Source organism: Molothrus ater, chromosome Z (genome assembly GCF_012460135.2).
Source record: "Molothrus ater isolate BHLD 08-10-18 breed brown headed cowbird chromosome Z, BPBGC_Mater_1.1, whole genome shotgun sequence".
In the NCBI taxonomy this organism is placed as follows: Eukaryota; Metazoa; Chordata; class Aves; order Passeriformes; family Icteridae; genus Molothrus; species Molothrus ater.
In genome coordinates this window covers 66,247,210-66,269,319 of record NC_050511.2, presented here as the reverse complement: position 1 = coordinate 66,269,319, position 22,110 = coordinate 66,247,210, and the positions used below count along the sequence as shown (strand labels likewise).

General features: G+C 38.8%; 1 protein-coding gene across 2 annotated transcripts in view; it reads right to left on the bottom strand.

Moving 5' to 3' along the window:
* MEGF10 (multiple EGF like domains 10) overlaps positions 1-22,110 on the bottom strand; it is an 85,943-nt gene that overhangs the window by 55,222 nt on the left and 8,611 nt on the right. For both annotated transcript variants that reach the window (XM_036403587.2, XM_036403588.2), the window contains exons 2-5: positions 11,951-12,085; positions 9,127-9,228; positions 8,328-8,428; positions 3,277-3,369 (exon numbers count right to left, since the gene is read on the bottom strand). In XM_036403587.2, the coding sequence (XP_036259480.1) occupies positions 3,277-3,369; positions 8,328-8,428; positions 9,127-9,228; positions 11,951-12,069 (415 nt within the window). In that variant the 5' untranslated portion in view covers positions 12,070-12,085. The remainder of the gene's footprint in view (positions 1-3,276; positions 3,370-8,327; positions 8,429-9,126; positions 9,229-11,950; positions 12,086-22,110) is intronic.

Genomic DNA, 22,110 nt, shown 5'->3' with positions numbered 1-22,110 from the left:
CATTTAGCACTCTGTGCACTTTTGTTAGTACTGCACTTGTCCCTAGCCCAGAAATGACCAACGTATATTCCTGGAATTCACAAGTATTTCTTCAAAGGGGAACTGATAACTTATGGATTGTGCTGATTGACTTGCTTCTCTCACTCAACACATCTTCTGTCCACTCCCTTGTCCTGACTAATGTGTTCAGCCAATAAATCTGTATTAGAATAAATTGTTTTGCATGACTGTCATCTCTCCCACCAGAATGCAATGTTCTGCAAAGGAGTGATCTCTTAATCCAAGTGGTGTTTCTCTCAGATATATCCACATTATCATCACTTTCTTGACCCACCTCACACTGACTTTCAGTGCAAGCAAACACTGCCTAATACACTCTATTTTCTTTAAATAAAAAGAAAATACCTCAAGAAAAATTACACCTTGTGCAGGAAATGTTTCCCAAGGAAACATTATTTAATTAAAACAAAACTCCTAGGCCACAACTCAGGTTTTCCTTGCTGAAGAATAGATCCAATCCTGTTTCCCACTCAGCTGGGATGTAAATTTTTCAGAAAGGCAGAGGATGTGGTGAGGAGCAGAGTTATAGTCTGGGTTAGAATTGAGCACTGAAAAAAGACAGGCTCAGCACTCTGGCCAAACCTTAGGCCTCCTCTCCCTAAACTGAGAGCAGCCACTAGCCTAAATCATTCAGGAATTGGCAAGGAGTCGCAGCAATAAGGAGGTAATATTTGCTACAAAAGCAAATGGGAGTCACCCAAAAAATTTATTCCCTCCTGAGAAACAACTGATAACAATCAGTTTGGGGGTTGGCAGACGCTGTAACAGCACTAAATCTGTTCTCAGATGCGTGCAGATAAAATTCCTTTGTAAGGAGAATAAACAATTCCAATAGAGATAGGACAGCAATTTGGAAGAAAATGTTTAGTTTTGCAGTTTTACAAAATGTTTGGTCCCGAGGTAGAACAGTTCCTTCCCATATGTGTGAATCAATGAAAATGAACAGATGACTACATCTGGAAGTTGGCCTAATACCTCACACTTTGAGGATAATATCTTCTTTTGAGACAGGGCATTTTATCTGGTCATCAGAAGCCATAAAATCCCTGAACCTTTGCTTTACAAAGACAATGGCCTGTCTTTCAAACATGGTTCCACCATTCAGTTAAGTAATGAAAATGATTACTTGATGGACATTATTACAGTAGGGCAACATGCATATATTCCTACTGAATTAATAACTTGCTGTATTAAAAAAGTTATTAAAAAAAAGCACAGATCATTTTTTTGTATCATTGTAGCTTTCTGTGACTAAAACTAAAACCAAGCTGGGGATCACGCAGAAAATACAACTGAAGACAGAAATCAAAATCTTTTACATAGGGCAAGCAACAAGAAAGCTCAGAAAGCCAAGCTCCTCTCACTTTCTGTTATTTCCAACAGAATTATTATCCATTATTCCTCAATTCAGTTTGACCTGTGCTGTTGCTCTTCAGATAAGGAAATCATGAACAGATAGCAGCAAATGTCAGCTCTCGAGCTCAGAAGGACAAACGAGTGAAATCAGCAACTTTCTTAGGTTTGTCCATGCAGAAGGGGATAAATCCCAGAACAAATGTTCCTGTAGCACATGCACAGAAATATCTCCTTCCTCAGCCTACCCCCTTCTCCTATGGCTACACCAGTAATCCCTAACAAATTTTGGCAGTTCCAGGTAGCCCTAAGGTCACCCAGGAGCCTTCAGGGGATCACCAGCCTCTCCAGAGGTCACTGTTCAAAGGTACACAAAAGGCAACCAGCTGAGGAAGAAGCAGAGGAATAGAGCTGGAGGTGTACCCAGAGTGAATTATACCAGACAGAAATCCTGTGAGAGGAAGGGTTACTTCCAAAGACAGATTTAGAGGTTCCTATCTCATCTAAAGCACACTTTCAGGCTTGAAAATCTCAGTAAATAACAGTATTTTTGCAATCTGTGCTGTCTAATGATTCACATTTCTTCTGCATGTTTGATTAGTTACAGAAGAGCTTAATGCATAAGGTTTTCAGAAAGAAAGATAGCATGTTTTGACAATTTATTTTGACAATTCAGTACATTAGATTAAGACCAGTCTTACAGCAACACTCTGTTGTGGAAGAACAATAGCTCTTTCAGTTTGAAGCCTTATGCAAAACTTGGGTGTTTCTTTGGAGCTATACATGAATCCCATGTAAGCATACTCAAAAACTACACAACAAATGTAGTAGTTAATTTTAAAATAGTTAAATTCTTCCTCATGCCAACAAATATGCTGCTGGAACAACAGATCAGTTCCAGATGAATTATGATAGCAACATGTTTGAAAACTGAAGAACATTTCCCTTCTTTAAAAAGAAAGATAATGGGAGTTGTTAATTTTATAGGAATCACGTACTAAGTAAATTAGCAGTGTAGTATCTTTGCAATTTATTTGTTAGAGATTTACAAGGTCTGTGGACTTTAACTTGTAAATACAGTTGTTTTTATTGTTGATTAAAATATGCTTCTTTCAACTGCACAATCACTAGCAGAGACCCACCTTGAACTTGACTGTAAAAAAATATGTGGTTTTATGTTAGCCTCAAAAATACATTTTTAAAGATCTTTAAAAGATAGCCATAAGGCTGGAATAAATAAAGATTTATAATTAATTGGAAAATTACTCTGAGAAACTGTATTTCAACAAAAGGGAAGAAAAGATAATGATTTGTGTTTTGCACAATTCTACTCTCCTCATCTCCTGCTCATGCAAATGGAATGAAGAAGGAAGTACGAGAATTTTGACCAGAGTACAATGGAAAGACATTGAGAGTTCTGGGAGTGAAAAGTGAAGGGAAAAATGGTTGAGTCAGTGTCAGAGTGAAAAAGGAGGACAGAGTTGCTAGGAAGGCTTTCCTCATAGCTTTTAAATGTGAACTGGCACCATCGAACTTCACACATTAGTAAAATAAAAACTGCGAGATTTTCTTACATGTAAAATAAAACTGTCTTTACTGTGATTCCAGATACTGTGCAATCTGCATGTCTCTGAGCACAAAAAAGCCAAAAAAAAAAAAAAAAGCTCATTAGTGCTGCTACATGGGAACAGTGTTTGCAAGTAAATGAAGAAAAATCAGGTTACACAGAGTAACCTGATAACTCAGAAAAAAGCCCTGATTAGAGAGCAGAAGCCCAAGCACAGAACTGATGATTATCTGTCCAAAAGAGAGGACAACACCATGGAAAGAGTACAAGACAGGCAGAAGCAGGTGAAAACTCACCACTGGAGCAGTTGGGTCCTCCCCAGCCAGGCTCACACTGACAGGTGTTGGGAGCAATGCAACGGCCATGGACACATTTGTCAGCACAGTGAGCTGTCAGAGAAGGGAATAAAACAAACAATTACAACTCCTGCCACTAGGAAAAATATTCTTTAAAATACTCTACAACAGTTCTAACCCAGTTCTTTCATGTCTCAAGTACCTCTTAAAAGCACAATAAACACCAGTGTATTTGGTGGCATCTATTAAAAATATATTTTATTTCAGTCTCTTCTATTTGCCCTAAGCTTGAAGATTCCAACTAAAATTGTGTTAGTATTACTCAAATACTCCCGAGGAAATGGTCCCAATTTAACGAAAAAAGAGCCAAAGTATGATCCAAGCTGGGAACCCATCTGACCATGGTCCTGGGCAAGAGGCTCTGGTTGGCCCTGCCTGAAACTTGGATGGGATGACTTCCACAGGTCCCTTCCAACCTCAGCCATCCCGTGACTCTCTGCAGCAAACCGTCATGCCAAGAAAAAAGAGGGGAACTTCAGCAGGCATCCAAAGAAATGCTCTTTTGCAACAGCATGGATAAAATAAGATTTGCAGCACACTGATATTTTAGTATCAACTTTTCCAAATGATTGCACAGTTCAACTGAAGAATAAACAAACAGTGACAGCGACTGAAGTAAAGCATGACATACAAACCTCACGAATCACTGCAACCTTTTTTCTAAGTGCCAAATGGGTGCACTTATTTTCTTTTATTTTTTATGATTCGCAAACATGTTTCTAAGATAAGTCTTACTTTGAAACAGACCTTTTGTTTGAAACATCTAAGAAAAAACTGAAATTTGATAAAAACTGACTTTGATATCCAGCATTATCAATGACAGAATACAATACACTCAAGAGGAAAAACCTCTGACCAGCAACAATTTGCTGTCATCATATTAATCACAAAGTACCCCTAATTTTCCAAAATACATGCGCTGTAATAATTTCCTTCCACTTTAAACAACAATAAAACTTAGAAAATGTGTACAGGATGAGATTTTTCTTTGTACCAACATTTCCAGAGAAACTGGAAATCTGATTGATTGCTATACAAATGAATGTAAAGTTATCAAAGGGAAAAAGACAAAGCGGATGTTAAAAAGAAGTTTAATGGGGCTACATATGAATCACTGTGGTTCTGAATGATTGAAAATGTTCTGGAGAATTAGGTATTTAGGTAAAACACTTGCAACTTCTGGGTTTTTCTCAGTTAAAGATGATAAAGCACACTGGTCATCTTTACATTTAGTATGTCCAAGAAAAAGGAAAACCACACAAAGATCAAAAAAATAAAAAATTTTGATTATATGGGATCCCAGCCACTAACTGCTTATCTTTATAGCCTTTAGTTTTCATTCTCAACTATTTCTAACAAGCCGCTTTTCAGATGTACATTAAAATGATCTTCATTAGAAATCAACAGGGACAATAATAATTTTTAAACATTTGATGAAGCAAGGCATTAACACAGAGCGTTGTTGCCTATTTATGTGTTATGGAAAGACTGAGTTTAAATAATACATCACAGCTTTCCATTAGTCTTGTAACTTGACGTGAATCGCTTGTATCTTTGAAGATTCCTTCCTAGTTAGTGCTGCCTTGGGCACTGAGGCTCTCCACAAACCAAATGTGTGAAAAACCTTGCCAGCAAGCTGTGAGGCAGCAGCAGGTCACCGTAAACACGCAGTGTGGGGCCTTGTAGGAATAACCCAGGGAATGCAAACATCCCCAGCCCAAATTTCTGACCACTGAGTCTTAAACACAATGAGGCAACGCTCCACCACCTCCTCTGTGAGGCAGCTGGAGCAGAACAGAAAAACAAAGAACTTGCAAGAAACCAGACCTATCTCCTTGCCCTGCCCCTCATGCCGCGCTCAGAACATGGATCCACATTCTGGATAGACATAAAAACCTATTCTCTAACCAAAATAAATTATTCTTTTGGAAAGACACCTTCTGGGATGACTCTTGGCAAGTGAATCCTACAGCTGTAAGAGACAGAACACGTTTAAAAAGAATATTGCAGCGGACACAGGGATGAGAGAACCAAAATTTACTACACAGAGCTACAAAGAGGTGAGGACAACATAAAAATCACCTAGAAGAAGCTGAAAAGACATGAATAACACCAGGAACAGATAAACTACTTTCTCTTGGTTTTCCATGGAATTGTTGGGCATGGTATTAAAAAAAATGCTTATATGCAGGTGTAGGTGAAAAACTTAGCATGAAGGGTCTTCTGTTTTTTACTGATGAGTGTGAAGAAGCACCAAAAACTCCCTGGCAGAAATTGCTATGTCTTCTTTTTTTTGCAAGAAAAAGCTCAATTATTGTATGAAAAGCAATCTGGGTTTACTCTTGCACATTGGCCTTTACATCTTATTTGCCCTTATTTTTGTGCCTTATTGTTCTTTCAAGATCTTTTCTACACTCTTGCCTTCATTATCTGATGTTAAAAGAAAATTTGAACAAATGTACTTTTATCTTTGATGTAAGTTTATGCATGCATTTTAGGATCTGCTGCTTTTTCACATCGAAAAGCCAGCCATTAACCAGTTAACATAAAATTGAAACACTTTGGATGTGATTATGCACATAAATTATATTACTGCAAGGTTTAACTCCAACTTCCTCCAAATTAATTGAAATGAGCATTTGTCGTGGGAAAAAATAAATTATCTATTAAACTACATTATAAACATGTTTTTTTCAAATAAATCCTTCATTTTTACACTGTATGCTAGAACATACCCCTTGTTTGATCTTTGTTTCCTGTATTTGATGGCTATTTGCTAGTAAAGTGAGTGGTATCCAGTTATACCTTAAGATGGATGGTGCATTTTCTACTTCATGTTTTGAGGAAATTCAACAGGCATAGTTCTCCACTAAGGTTCTTAGAAATATACTACAATGTTAGAAACTAAGTGAGGTAAATGTTCAAGCTGTCAGGAACAACCAACCTTTGCTTGTGTGCCCATCCTCAAGAAAGCCACTAGAAAATGTCTTAAAACCTTTGAAATCTTCCTTTTCAGAAACATGCTAAAAAAAAAATTTGCACTTTTTGAAAAAGTTTCTTGTCTGTAGCTGATCCTAGCATTCATATGCCAAATCTCCTAGGGATTGCCACTCATAGTAGCAGACAAGTGGCAGGAAATCCTTTGGAATAAATAAGAAATTTAGTCAATCACTCAGCCTGGGGTGGAGCTGCCAGGAGTCAGCTCCTTAACAGAACTTCACAGAATTACTGTTCTGCCTTTGTATGTGCATATAAACTGCATTTAGATTATCTCAGAAAGTGCATCAGGTCTAAACGTAAGAGTAAAAACAACAGCTTGAGGTCCAGTTAACCTACTGCTCTACAGAGGTGCTGGCAATAGTGGAGACAGAGGTGAGAAATTTGTGCATTATTTATATCCTCTATGAACAGGAGTTTCATGAGGACAGCACAAAGCACATTTTTTAGTGAATTAGTACTCACTAACAAGATATCTACACTCCTACAAACAGTCCAAGTACCGACCCATAAAATGCTGGAATTAAAATTAAAATACACTTTCTTGTCAACCCACCTAAAGACAAAATGGCACAGATTCCTATTATTTTTGAGAAGCAGCAATGAAATTTCAATTCATGCAATGTTGAGTCACACCAAAACCATCTAACAGTAGACTTTTCTAATTTACTTTTCTAAATTGAGAAGTCAAATAAAGGAACAGACAAACAACAAAATATCAACAGCAACACAAGGATTTTAGCCTTTTAGAGGCATCTTACATCCTTCTACTAGGTAAAGAAAATAATCCACCCAGCATGGAAATAAAATTGCAGTAATGGAAATGCTCCAGCTGGAGATTATGAAAACTGAAGGTCTCTCTCTTTCTTCCAAGGTCAAATAAATGCAAACTCAGCTACACTGAAGGACCTGAATTTTCACATAATTTAAAGTCTAAGGCATTCCAGAATCACTTCAGAAGTCAGAGCAGATATGTCCTGAGTATCATTATCAGGCATATTTTCATGTAGTAACAGAAAAAATTGGCATGTCCAATGGTATTTTAACTTTTCAGGTTCTGAATATCATTGTGTTAACACAATGAATTTACTACATGTGCTATAGCTGTGTAAAAGCTGCTGTCACATAAGAGAATCACCATCACACCTGTCATCACATCACGAGTCAAACTGTAACACACTTCAAAAAATATTCTACCTAATATTACCTACTAAAAAAATTAAATATCATTATTCACACATGCTGTATAATAACCAAATGTAGTCAGAAATTGGTTCTTGTAAGTCTAATGTGTACATATTACAAAAAAAAGTTAAAATCATTGCCAATCTGCTATCAGATATATTAGTTTTCTAAAAAATATTTTGACCTTGCTTTTTGCACAAGCAGAAAATGTTTTGGATCAAACCTTTTTTTTTTTCCAATTCCAGGACATAAAAAATGTTCTTATCAAACACCATTTTAAGACCTCCCTAGGTCTGCACAAGGCCAAATGAGAGAGAGAAAGAAGTGAGCCAAGGTTGCCTCCAGACTCCCCGGCCACAAATTTTCCCAATTTTGGGTTAGATGAGGAGACAGAGGAATGTGCCACCCAGAAAAGGTGCTGAGACCTCCCGAGAGTTGTTACAAACCCCTGTATGCCCAAGAGAGGTTCAGCATGAGGATCTGCTGGGGTCTGCTCCGAGGAGAAAAGTCTTCCACGTCCCTCGTGGTTTTAAACCTTGTGTTCAAAACACTGATGCTTGCACAGTGCACTTTCCACACGATCATTAGCTGGAACCACATGAAAGCTGGCTGGCCACCTAAGACACCTGAAATCCAACCATTCCTTTCACCTGCATCTGCTCAGCCCCAGCTGGCTCCAACGAGAGCTGCAAATGCATCACTGGCGAGTAACCGAGCTCCTGGAACTCTGGGAGCAACTCTGGGGAGTCCCACCAGCACAGCGGCGGAGTTTCAAAGCCAAAAAAGTGACAGCGAGAAGCTGAACTTACGGACACACATTTCCCTGCTCTCATAGAATCCGGGGCAGCACTGGGATTTGCGCCTGTACATCGTTTTCTCACCGTGTCTGTAGGCAGTGCGGTAACTGATCCTAAAGAGAGGAAGGAGCGTTGGTCACATGCCTTGGTTCAGAAACAAGACAGGTTGCGTTCTTAGACATTTTAAAAAGCATTCAGGTGTCATAAGAAAAGAAAGGAAGTGCTCCAAGTTGTCTCGATTTATCTGTTGCTAATCTTAAGAGTCCAAGGGTTTCCCTGGCATGCCTTAGGTTCATGGGTGCCAGGAAACAGGAAAAAAATGGGGACTTTTTCACTTGTCATGGTTCATACCCATGGGCATATTCCTCTGAGGAAAATGCTCTTTACAGATGTCACCAGTTTTTATTCATTCAATCCTTGCTTGCTGCTTTCTGCTTGCACAGGAAGTTTCCTTCAACAAATCCTTTTACTTTTCTTTCAAGCAGCATACACTCACTTCCCCCAGAACACAACACTGCAAGCAACAAGGGTTCCCTGTGATATTTCTGAACAAATACACCTTGCAGGGTCTGGAGAATTTAGTTTTCCCAAGCTGTTTGCTTTCTGTTAGCACTCCATGGGATAGAACACCCCAACCTGCTAATAAAATGTATGTGACATTGCTTGGACAGGCATTTTCCAGCTGACACAGATCACAGCAGTTAGACAGGGTTGGACACTACAGCTAAAAAATCCTACATACAATGCTTGATTTTGAGTCAAGAATCTTAAACATGTCAGCAAATTGACAATATTAGGATTTATACATCACCTGTGTCGTGTGCACTTGAACCAGTTTAGGATGTCAGTACAACTGGTGTAGTAAATCTGATCAAAAGGATGTGGATATGACTCTTGCACTGTAACTGAGTAACTGGGGAGAGACAGAAAGAAAAACGGGAGATCATCAAGCAAGTCCTTTTAGTACAGTCTCATTTAATTAGGTCTTTTACAGAATCCTGTTACAGAATGGAAAAAATATAACAAAATACTCATGTCTAAAAAAATGACACGGAAAGCTTGCAAAGAAAAATAAGCATGCAGAGAGTCATCATATTTATACTGTGTAGCACATTTGATGAAATTCCACTACTCGACATTTAAAGAAATGTAATGTCAGCCTAACTTTTTCTAAGATGAGAACAGCTGTAACTCAAATAGGCAGCAAATGGAAGTAGTGCATATTAGGTGTTCTCCTATAGAAAATTTTATTAATCAACTGGATAATTGAACAACTAGTTAAGGAGACAGAAAATGAGGTTTCTTCTATTATCATTCAAAATAGAAAAAAAAAGGACTTTTTGAGAAATTTCTTGTAAAAAAACTTGATCCTATAGGGATCAAGTTTTTACAAGAAAAAAAATGGGCCTATAAGAATACATCCAGTGCACTTATATACTAAGTGAATGTTAACACAGAAATATACCTGAGTAGTAATTACTGAAAAATTACATTACAGGCATACCACCAAACAGTCTAGTCAGCAATCAGAAATTAATGAATACTGAAGACCATAATTTCTTCTGCTTACTGGATAATTTTTAACAGAGAACCACCCACACCACACCCCCAGAAATACTATACGAAATCCTACTATTATTTTTTGCCAAGTTACACAATTATACAGTGTCCTAGAAACAAATCCATGCTGAGAGCTTCCAAAGCTGCCAGTAGGACAAGAGGAGCAGAGCCCTGTCTCAAAAGGGGAAAATATTGAATCATCCTAGAAAACTCTTTGAGAGGCTGTTTGTGCTGGCAGCCATTCCTGGGTTGCGCAAGGGAGCTTGAAAATACAGGAATGCGTGGCAAGCTCCTGCAGCAGGACTGATTCCCAGGACCAGCCAAAACACTGAACAGCTCACCCAGCTCTCCCTCTCCTCCCCTCACACCCTCTCTGAGCTCTGAGCCCTCGGTGCAGGGTGACAGCCACGGTCTCCTCATCCTGCTGTCACCGTCTACGCCTAAGGGGAAGCACATCCAGAGCCACTCACCCCTAAATGCACACACCCTGCTCCCTGTTTTCCTGTAAGAAGGGAAAGCAGGAATTAGCAGCCCTAATCCACCCAGCTGTCCCAGCCCAACAAAATATCAGTGGGATGCTGGCGCTTGCCTGAGGCTCTGCGCTCTTACCCTGAGGCAGGGCACTCTCTACCCACCCCTTCTCACCATTTTAGTAGTGACTGAGGTCTGTTTTTTATTTAAAGCATACATCAGTGACAGGGGCAGTCAAGAGCTTCTGTCTGGTGCTTTGCCCTTTCATACTTCTGTCCATTTGTCACCTGCTTTGGGCAGCAGTGTGAATGTTTCACTGAGTTTATTTGGAGCTCTGCTCTGGTTGTGAGCACAAGAAGGAAAAAAAGTTCATGCAACAAAGTGGGCATGCTCACTGGATACATTTTTGGGTGTATTTTTCCCTCTGCAGACTTTGATTGGCTTGTTTTGAATTATATTATGTAGTGTAAATAGTTATATTTGGGGTTTTTTTTTTTCCATTTTGCTTTCGCTATGTTGTAGCTTCCCCCAAAACCACTTCTATCTACAAAAACTGTAAACAAAGCACACAAATACAGGACAGTACCCAGTAACACTGCAGACAAATTCCTGGCTACTGCAAACAGGTATTTAATATGGTGACTACTTCATACACACACAGTTGCATGAACTGCACACAGCAGCTGAGGCAGAGGTGCCAAATCCTTTACCTGAAGCTGAGGTAAATTCCCAAGGAATATTCTTATGTGCTGGGTTTGGGTTTTTTTAATAGAGAGACTTTATTAAAAAGTAAATACAAGTTTCAATTCTCTTTGTAAAGATTCAGCTATAACAATCAAAAATAAATGTACAGTGGCTCAGCAGCACTCCCCATGAGTAAGTACACAACACAGTTTACATTAAGTGCAGGAAATACTAATGTCCTCAAGTGAACTGTGAAAATTAAGATTTTCTCATGGACCAGCTGATCAATTACAGGCACAACAGTTATAATGACACCAGAAGTCTTGTTTCCACTATCATAACCTTTACACAAGGAAAGAAGTTCAGCAGATGCTCGAGGCTCAACCTCTCCCAACTCATCGTGGCTTTTTGCAATTCACATGAAATTGGATGAACAAGCAAGACCAACTACATTGATGATGAATTTCATTTTGCATGTTATAAATTTTTGAACCTCATCAAAATAATTAAACAACAAATCTTAATTCAGATCCTGTGAGTGCTGAATAGGAAGGAATCAGCATAATCAAATTTGGCCAAATTCCAATATGGTTAATTATATTTTGCATATGTAAAACTTCTTTTCACCTAAATTGGAAAGAGCTATTTTTACTCACTTCTAGTACCTAGATGGTTGTGTAACATTGCTAGTACTGGTTCTTTGCATCCTGACCCCCAAGGCAAAGATGCATTTCAGCCCACTGTTAAATAGTCTTTTACTTATCCATGAACTCACCTGCCCCTGCAGTAAAATGAATTCTTTTCCCTTGTTTTTAAACTCAGCTAAAAGCCTTCAATAATTTGAAGCATGCCAAGCAAAGCAAAGCAAAATTATTACATCAGAATTTACATCACTTATTTTTCCAAAAGGAAAGCATTACCTTTCCCAGTGGCTACACACATTGGGATCTTCCAGATTCAAAGACACAGCTGAACCCATCCAGTGGTACAGGAGGAGTATGACAGGGAGGCCAAAAAGGGAGTTGAAATGAAGAACCATCTTTCCAAAGAGGTGACTGCGAGGAGAAAAAGAAATAGTACATTAGCAATACCATACAGAATTTAAAGAAGACTACAATGTTGATCCATCTATCATTAATCTAAAGGAAGGGGCGCCTCAAGGAACACACACTGCTTTCCCAGCAGCAGCAACACCATGCCCACTTTGGAAGGAGAGCCCAAATGGAGGCGTTCCCCACGAGGTCAGCTGGTGGCAAACTGCCCCTCAGAGGTCCTGCTGTCCCCTCCAGATGCAGCCACCCAGGCTGGGAGTGCTCAGCCAGGCTCTGCCCACTCCCAGAGCCAGAGCTGAGGTCTGGAATAAAGGCTGGCACTTGCTCAAGACCACAAGAGTGGAGAGGCTCAGCTGTGACACAGCACCAGGAGCCCTGCACATCCCTCATTTACAGGAAGGGTTTGTGCCTTGCCACGGCCACCACAGCCTCACCCTGCTCTGTCACTGCTCCTTAAACTAGAATTCCCCAAAATTTAATTCCCCCTCCTCAGCCAGCTGTACGGTTTCCAAACAGAATAAACATTCATTAAAGGAAGCTGTTGTAGTAACACGAAGGTCTGAAAAGATTATCCTAACACTTTTACTAAGTAAATTATTTTAATTTGCATGCTGGAAACACTCTTAATGCAACTGGCCATTAATCCACAAATGCCAGAAGGAATGCTATTAACATGTAATTTATTTGTAATGACTTAAGCTACATTTCTGTTTCAGTGAACATTTGACCTTATTTCCTCACTTACACACTGATTCTAACAGATGTAACAAAAAAATTAGATTCTTCGGTCTAATCTGTAGTAAATGAAAATAATTCAATGTAATAAATGAAAATAATTAGAAAATAATTTCTAATAAGTATGTTTGATTTAATAAAAATATTTTTAACAGAGCAAATTAATGCAGAAATAGCAATTTCTTACTTTAAATATTATGGAACAGAATAAAGCAAGTTATAAGTCAATCACTTTATTATATGAGAAAGAAGACCACAAGACCATGGGAAAAAAAAGAGACAAAACTTACTTTACTTAACTCTTACTTCAGAAGTCAACATAAAAAAAGCTCACAACATGAAATTATTATATTTAAGGTACTGGAGGATACAGAGATGATCCTATTATGCTGAATTGTTCTTTAAAAAGCAGGCTGCTGAAAGGTATTTCATGGTCTGTAACTATTTCTCTGCATGCAGCAAAGCAGTCAATGTGCAGTTATTTCAACAGCAGCTGTATTTTCACATAATAATTGCAGTGAAGTTGTGATTTCATTGAAAATATTCACTCTGATTAAGCAGACTGTAAATGGTATTTTCCCTTTTTTCTTTCTTTTATTCTTGACTTCAGCAACTTTCCTTTTGCAGGATACATTTAACAAAATTTAAAATAAAAAAAAAAATTTGCATGAACCCCCTAGAGTAAACTTGATTGCATTCCAGATCTTTTGCTTAATTATTAAGGAAAATCAAAACAGAAAATCAGTACAGCTGATTAGCATTGCTGAAGTGTTGATATTAGCAATAAAAGATGTAGATGACTCATTTAACTCTTGCTGCCTATGGTTTGCACCAAGAACAACTGTTCAGAGATTCACTTTTCATACCATATATTGCTCAAATTATCTCACCCAATAAAACATGAGTATTTCAATTATCTACATGTACACAGAACCTGTAGTTTAAGTACTGAAAATGCTCATTTTGAGGAATGCCTTCCCTGTGCAAATTAGTATATACACGACACAGGAAAAAAAAACCCAACAAATTTAAAATAATCCTTGGTGTTTCACCACCAGGACTTCCTTCCACAACAGAACACTAAAATCTTATTGTCTGTTAGTTTTTTCTACAGCATTTGAGGCAAAACCTCTCGTTGACAAAGCTGTATCTTTATTCCTATTTCAGGCAGGAACTTCAAGGCAGTACCAGTGTCTGCTCAGGCCAGACTTCTCTGTTTCCCTCAACTTTAATCCATACCCATGATTTAAAAATTTTAACAGGAAAGCAGTGTATCTCCATGAAACAAATGTAGAGTACTCTCTTAATCTCCGTCAGCTAATTAAGGAAATTTAACTCATTTTATATTTATTTTATAAAAAAATCAGATAATCAATAACAGTCATTCTAAAAAAAAATAAACCTGATCACCCCAAGGTTTATTATAATTACTAACAAGCTCATTTTAAAATGGTGTAAAAAGTGTACAAAATATACTCCCATAAATTACAGGTACTCCCCTGAAATACATTCAAACTTGAGCAACTACATAAATTGCATTTGTCTCACTAGTAAGCTGATGCAAAATCATGTATGTGCACTATGTATGTGTAAACACAGACAGTTAACCATTAATACCCAATATCTGAGATTTTTAGGCACTTTCTCTGCCACTAGTAACTGTGTTGACAGTTTTTATTTGGTTTGAGAGTTTTTTTTCCCCCATGGAGATTTCAGGATCAAAACCAGAGAAAGAACAGATGACTAAAAAAAGAGGCAAAAAAATTATCCTTCTTTATGAGGTGAAAATTACAACATGCTCACAAAATTAATCTCTCCACCCACCCAGAGCAGAGCCACAGGCAAAGCTGAGGGTGCACAGATTTCTTGTAATAAAAGGTAGATAAATACAGGTGGAGCTGAGGGGGGCAGGGGAAGATATGATGGACACTGTGGAAGAAGTGAAGGTAGCTCAAGGCTGCAAACAAATATTTTTTGGTCAGCAAAATCAAGTGCTGCCAGAGAATTAACCAGGATTAGAACTGCATGAGCAGCAGAGAATAGTACGACACAGTGGCTAACATGACATAATGGACCCAAGACCAAGGGAAATGCTGATGCAGCTTTCCCATTACTGTTGCAAAGGCATTTTTACCATTGAAACATGAAAAATGCAGCAGGAACGGGCCATTTAGTTAGAGGACAAACTCCAGAGCAGTGAGAGTTTGTGTGGCATCTCAAAGGTTTTACAGCATTCAGTCCTGCCTTTCTGCAGTGGTAGGGCACAGGGACATCAAAATGTTTTTGGGCTGCAAACCTATTCTTAATTGCACTGACATGGCATCAACCTGCATGTATAGCATGTGCTACTTCAAAAGAAATCTTCTCCTCAAAGATTTCTTCAAATTTCAGACTGAATTGTAAACCACACAGTGATCTGTTCAAAGCCCCTTGCCGGTGTCCTTGCCCTCACTCTCTCCAGAGGTGCCTACACAGACTTGGTGACTGCAATTGGAAACTACAGCTCCACATGAGATAAAAGAGTTTTTTAAACCATTTTTGGGTGAGGAATTGTTTGGTCTTTCACTTCCTACAGAGTCTTTTCCACAACACTCTTTGCTCCTGAGGCTCAGCTCCTCTACCAGGGACACAATTTGCTTATAAAAACATCTCTCTCACGACTGATGTCAGGCAGAGCAAAATTTGAATCTGACCTAATCTTGTCAATGATGATTAATCCCGTGTTAGCTTCTGTGAAAAAAAAAAAATCCACAACTGATTGCTTTTATCGATTACATTAGAGAATTAATGGATGAAGAGCAGAAGGCGTTTTCCCTTTGGAAATCAGTAAATCAGTTTGACACCTTGTCACATGAAATCTCACTCATAAAGCAAATACAAAATAACCTGAATTAGGAGCATTATCACACAGACCCTAGGCTGGCTGAAGATGTACAGTCACAGCAAATGGAAACTGACTGGTCTTTTCCCAAATCCTCAAAACATATCACTCCAAAGGCAGCATTGATTGTCACTGTCACGGGGAGCTCAGGACAGACCAAGCTGGCAGGGCTGACAGAAAATGTGTGGGATCTGCACAGCCAGCATGAGAGTTTGCTAAAGGATAACCCAATAGTGCCCTAGACTGAAGGGCCCTAAACTTTAACACCCTCCATGGTCAGAGATGATAAGAGCCCTTCTTGATGCCGCCTAATCAGATCTGACCCTCTTCACCTGGGCTGCTTTATTTCAAACCTCACTGTGAAACAGACTGACACATTTGTGGAGTCCAAAGTTGTTGAGGATGGGATAAGCATGGATGTGAGAAAAGCAATTCACTTAGATTGGTGTCTGAAGAATAAACAAATCAAAGGCTGAGTGAGCTGGAACAAGTCTCTTTGATGGAGACAGATATGCTGCTACTTTTTTCAAGTTACGCTGCAAAGAAAAATAAATCAGTAATCAGTGACCATTCTTCTTTGGTTATTAGATTAGGTCATTTTTATTTTTCAGTCTCTCTTTAATTATCAGAGGCTTCTAAGAAAATGAGGTTTATGTAATCACAGTGTTTGTCTGTGTGTTCTGGCCTCATGCCCAATAACTTGTAAATTTATTGGTCACTTAAACAGGAAGCAAGAGAGGGAAAGAAGTCCTGAATTGTGGAGTTCCAGAGAATCCAGAGATAATGCACAAGTCTGGAGGAGACCAGGCTTTATTTGCCCCTGAGTGATGCAATTACCAGTTTTGAAAGCTACAGCATCACAGTCCTTTATTTCATGGTAATGCTGTAATTTCACAGAATGAATCTCTCTACCATTCCTACAAAATATAAATGCAACAATATATTACCTGATCTTAAATAACAGAGAGCAGCCTTCAAACTATATTAAAACTGTAAACTGGAGTAAATTTTTGAGTTAAACTTTTTTTTTCCTTCTTAAACATTTTCTGGTGGAAACCTGGAGAGGTTGGGAGTTGCCACAATGCACATTGTTTTGTAAGCATCAAACAACCTCTTGCATTGCAATTACAAGCACAGAATGAATTAAGATAATTGCAAACATGGGAGGAAACAGGAATCTTTACCACCCAGCAAACATGTGGATTTGCAGTAGTAAAGCCACACAGTTCCAGACGCAATGGGTGGCTGGATAGCATGGATCATGCTGCAGCACAGACCCAAAAGCATGGGAATGTTGCAACAAGGTCCTCAAGCACTCTGTCCTTCCCTGCAGAACACTCAGCAGCATCTTTTACAAGACCTGTTCTTACTGCAAAAGATCGTGAGAGTTTCTTCTAGGAATTGTCCTCTTGAAAAGCAAGATTGTCCTTGGCCTGCTGACTTCACTCACTGCCATTCAGTGAGAGTTTGTGAAGCTGCTAAGCTGGCAGGGGCCATATATCCACTTACCAGTCCTCTTCTCCCTCAAATTAGCATTAAAAGGGCAGGAAAGGACAGTTCAGTGCAAGTCAAGTCTGCACAAGGCTTGGTAAAGGCATGGTAAAGACAGATGCCAGCATGCCAGATACTTTGCAGATGGACTCATTATTATTCCTCAGAGGAAGGCTGCCAAACATCACAAACATGGGGTCACTTCACTGTAGCTGTCATTGTCTGATAAATTAGGGCCTTTTCACTTGAAAGTATTTCCCTTTTTTCCAGGCAGATAACAAGTACAGGTGTTGAACCATTAAGGTTACCTATAGACCATGGTATTGTATGTTTAAAGATTACTTCCACAGGTAGCCAGCAGGATAAGTTGTTGACAAAAATCTTTTGACTAAATACACTGCTTTTTATTTTTTGTTTCCCACCCAAATGAAAATTTACCAAATAAAGACAGGTAAAACTGTGTAGAATCCAAACCAAAGTTTCTGAAAAGCACACTTTGAGAAGATGAAACAGCACCTTGAACATAAATTCTGATTTGCTTGTTTGACACAAGACATTTCAGGTGAAACATGAAAAACTGTGTCAGGTCCATACACAGATGTCACCTCTCAGCCCTAGGCATCTTTCCCAGGGTGGATGCTGGGAGTTAAAAGTTCTCAGCAAAAAAAGGCAAATAACATAATTTAATAGACTCTGTACATTATAGGCTTGAGACAAATATCATATCCTCCTCTGCTTCCCCCTCCTTCTTTTTTTAAATTAATATATTTTTAAATGTTTTTTTTTTTTCAAAAAATGTATTCCTTATTGAAACATCTCTTTATTTTAACCCCAAGTCTATTTTAATAGTACAAGGCTAGAAAACTATAGAATTAAGTGAAAATGGTTAAATGCATGTCTTAAAGGAGAATTATTTCTGAAATAAGCTATTACTACCATGTATGAAAGCTTTATTACTGAGTTACCCAACAAAGATATCTGATTCAAACTTTTGTCATAGTCCCTCAGCCATATAGCATATAGATTTCTGACTTTTTTTTTTTTTCCTAACGCAAATAATAAAAAAAGGACATTGCACTCATGGATGTAACTGTGAAAACTTTGTGGTTGCTGACAAGTTGCCTGGGACAATCCTGTGGTTGCCTAAATACACCAATGCCCCGGTTCCACCGCTGTGGAAATTATCATTCATGGTTTTACCCTCTCTTGAACAAAGTTTCTGTGACCCCTCTTTTCCTATTACCAGCCTTCCAGACACCGTGTCACTTCCAGTTTATTGCCAGGATATAAAAGAGCACAGTCAAAGGACTCAGATAATTACTTTAGCTTCCTATGCAATTTAGGATCAATTTCAAATGTTCCCACCTTCCTTTAAAAGTCTTCTGCTTTCCAGCCCTCTTCAAAGACAGCCTCTGTTTCCTTCCCTCCCCCATGACATGCACTTTCTGTTTTTCCATACACATTTTCACCATACATTAGATTCTTCCCTTTCCTAGACACAGCCTCTCTTATCACTGGCAAAATTCTTCAGTCTGCAGCCTTTCTTGTCACAGCCTTTCACTGGACCCTCTCATTATGAAAATCAGACATCTGAACTCCTGCATTTGTTTACAACTTCTAGATGCTAAGAAGATGCTATAGCTTGTGAAAAAAAATTGCTGGCAACTCTGCTTCAGTACATTTGCCCTTGTTAATCATCCAGTGAAATGCTATTTTGCATGTAATGCCCAGCAGAAAACAAAGTTCTCTTTCCAGCTAGATCCTGTTTTCATGATTTACACCAAGCATTACACTTCTGTAAATCTTTACCACAGCTTAAAAACTTCATGTTTCAAATGATGTGCTTAAAAAAAACAGAATTAATTAATTCTGATACCATTTCCCCCTAACTGCTTCTGAAACATTTCAATGCATTACGGATCAGTTTTTCCACCTCCAGCAATCAAAGCATCTGTGATTCACTGCACAAAACCTCACATGCCACCACAACCACCACCCTACAAAGAAAATTCAAAACATTTTAGCAGAAGAATGGGGAAGGCAAAAGCATTTCCTTTGACAGTTCATTCACTCAGTTCCATCTTTTATTTTGGTGATTTGCAGAGGTTGGAACAGATGTAGTGCTCCTGCACTCAAAGGGGAAAATGGAAGAACATAATTCAAAACTGAAAGCGACTGGTTAATTCTAGCTTTTTAACAAACCCACAATTAAAGGGATAAATCCTATCTTTAAGTCTTGAAGAACTTCTGTCTTGAAGAACTTTCACAGGGATTACAACAAAACCTCAAGAGGCCTACAGAGTGAGTAATATGCAAAGTATGTGGTTTTCATGGTAAACTGGCTTAAACACATTACATCCTCTGTAAACATTAATACAAATTTAAAACATGTTTGCAGTTGTCTAATTCTAGTACCTAATACTAGTACTCCCTATGTGCCAGCAGAAGAAAAAATAATTCCTGGGGAGAAATTCAACTTTGCCAGGTGCCAGTGGTGTCTGCAAGTTTTCTGCACGCTGAGGATATATAAACATGCAGGTTTAGATGCAGAATGTAAAAAAAAGACAAAGAATGTACACAGGCATAAACTGGTTCAATACACCCCTAGAGTACCAGCTGCAGCTTTAGGACAAGATGCTGTGCTTCAGTGAATAAATAAAACCTCCAAGAAATAAAACTGCTACTAACACTTGTGGCAGGCATTAAAAAAGCAGATTCTTTCTAGGAATGACCAAGTAAACAACTTTGTAATTTTATGTCTTTCATACTAACAGAGTAATTTCATATCAAAGCTTCCTGTTCTGATTTATATCAGTATCAGTCTTCTCTAACCATAAATTTTAGAGCAACTCAAACCATTAAATTCTTTAATTAAGTTTGTATAATGATGAATCAGAGGCCTTTTTAAAGAGTGCCCAATACATCAGTAGAAGAAACTGATGATGGCAAATACCTTCGAAGCTCCAACAATCAGAAGACAACTTTTTCAGGTTGCAATTAATACTGTTCATCAAGAAAATTTCTCTTACTTTAATATGTTAATTTACCTGCATTACACAGATTATCTGAAATCTTTTTAAGTGCCTGCTGCTGATTTCAGTTGAGGGCAGTGTAATTTGAACCCAGAAAAATCAAGACCATGTTCTTATCAACTTGAACACAAGGCCCTAAATCCCACAAAATATCATCCTTCAGGACACATGTTGACTTCTTTAAGCCTGTACCTCTGCAGCGTGCAAAAGGACAGCAGTAGCACAAGCACATATCTGTCATAGAAAAATGGTCTGTCCATATCATTGTCAGACAAAGCACCTTTCGTAACAAGGCACCCTATTCAGAGATCTAATTTTTGCAGACATTTGTATGCCAAATTAAAAAAAAAAAACCCAACTCTATGATGCTGGGTTTAATGAGGTACTCTGTTATTCTCTGTAATAAAAATTAAGCGAGAGAGACAGAATTCTTCAGCTTAATTGCCACATCTGTTATTAGGCACTTTACTTTGATTGACTGGAGTGTATGTGTCAGAGACTGTGCCAGAAAACAGGGAAACTTTGTAAAGTAGACTTATAACTTATAGCCCAACTGGCACTAGCAGCATCTCTGTTACAGCTTCTGCTGCCTCTCAGTTAAAACTACAGGAACGTTGGCCTTGGTTCAGTCATTCATTAACAATTAAACTAAGTATTGCAAATTGTGCCTCCTTTTTTCTTCCTTTCTTAAAGATAAATTAAAAGAAGTCCCCATTTTCAGAAGGAAGAGCAGTGGTTACCTCAATGTGCGAATGTGTCATCTCTCATTAATGGATGAGAGCAACCCAGAATTTGGAAATTGCACCCTGTGAAATTTCACATTCAGTGGTGCATCTACTGCCTTACCTTGCCAGCAGATGAGCAAAGGACTGAGGGGACAGTGACAAACAGCACAGCATTTGCAAAGGGACTGGACCATCACAGCGAGGGAAGAGCAAAAATGGAATGGACACTCTCCTCTGATCTGCACGGAAACTTGGGATGAAACCTGAGCTCAGGAACTGCCTTTCTCTGAAATCCACAGATCATGATACCAGGTGAAAATCCCACCTACCTTGAACTGGCCAATAACTGATTTTATGACCAGCTGATTTTCTTTTGGCTCTAGAACCCAAACTCTTAGCACCTACTGTCCTGACATAGCAAAATGACACTTTCTCCCTCAGCTAACTTCTTTCCAATTTCACACAGGCTTTCTACCAAGAGCACAGAAATGTATGTTGCTATTGTAAGCATGAAGACAGACAGGCCAGCTGCAGTATTGCTGAAAACTACTTTTCATCCACATCACCCAATAAGGAGCAAGGGATTATTTGACCTTCTCTTACCAATTTTCTCTGCTGCTTCAGAGAGTGCAAAGAAAGGTAAAAGTACGTGTGCACGAGCAACAAAAACTACACCAATACCCATTGCATCCACTCCTGAGAGGCAGAAGGATGGTTCTGTGCTGGAAGCTGAAGCAAAGCTGTCCACTGTGGGCTGGGCACACAATGGGCACTCAGCCTGACCCAACCTGTCAGCTGCCCACTGAACTAATCCATGTGTAAATCTGTCTTCTCTCTGGAGGGCAGACTGGGATACTGATTCTCCCCCTCCAGGAGAGCAAGTGACTGTTTTTTTGGAAAGAGTCTGCCCCAATGGGTGAGACAAGCCAGGGCAGATGCTCTTTGTCACTGTTTGAAGGTTTTTGTTGCACTCTCAGCAGTTCAAGGCTGCTCCATGCCACATGGGGGTCCAGAAAGTTGCCACATGGCACTCTACTTTGAGATCTCTTTTCTTTTGCAAATGTCTGTTTCCCTCAACCTAGTGAATACAGCAAAAAATAGCACTCACTTAAGCACATTTATTTGAGATACACATTATGTAATAATCTCACATACAGTATTTTA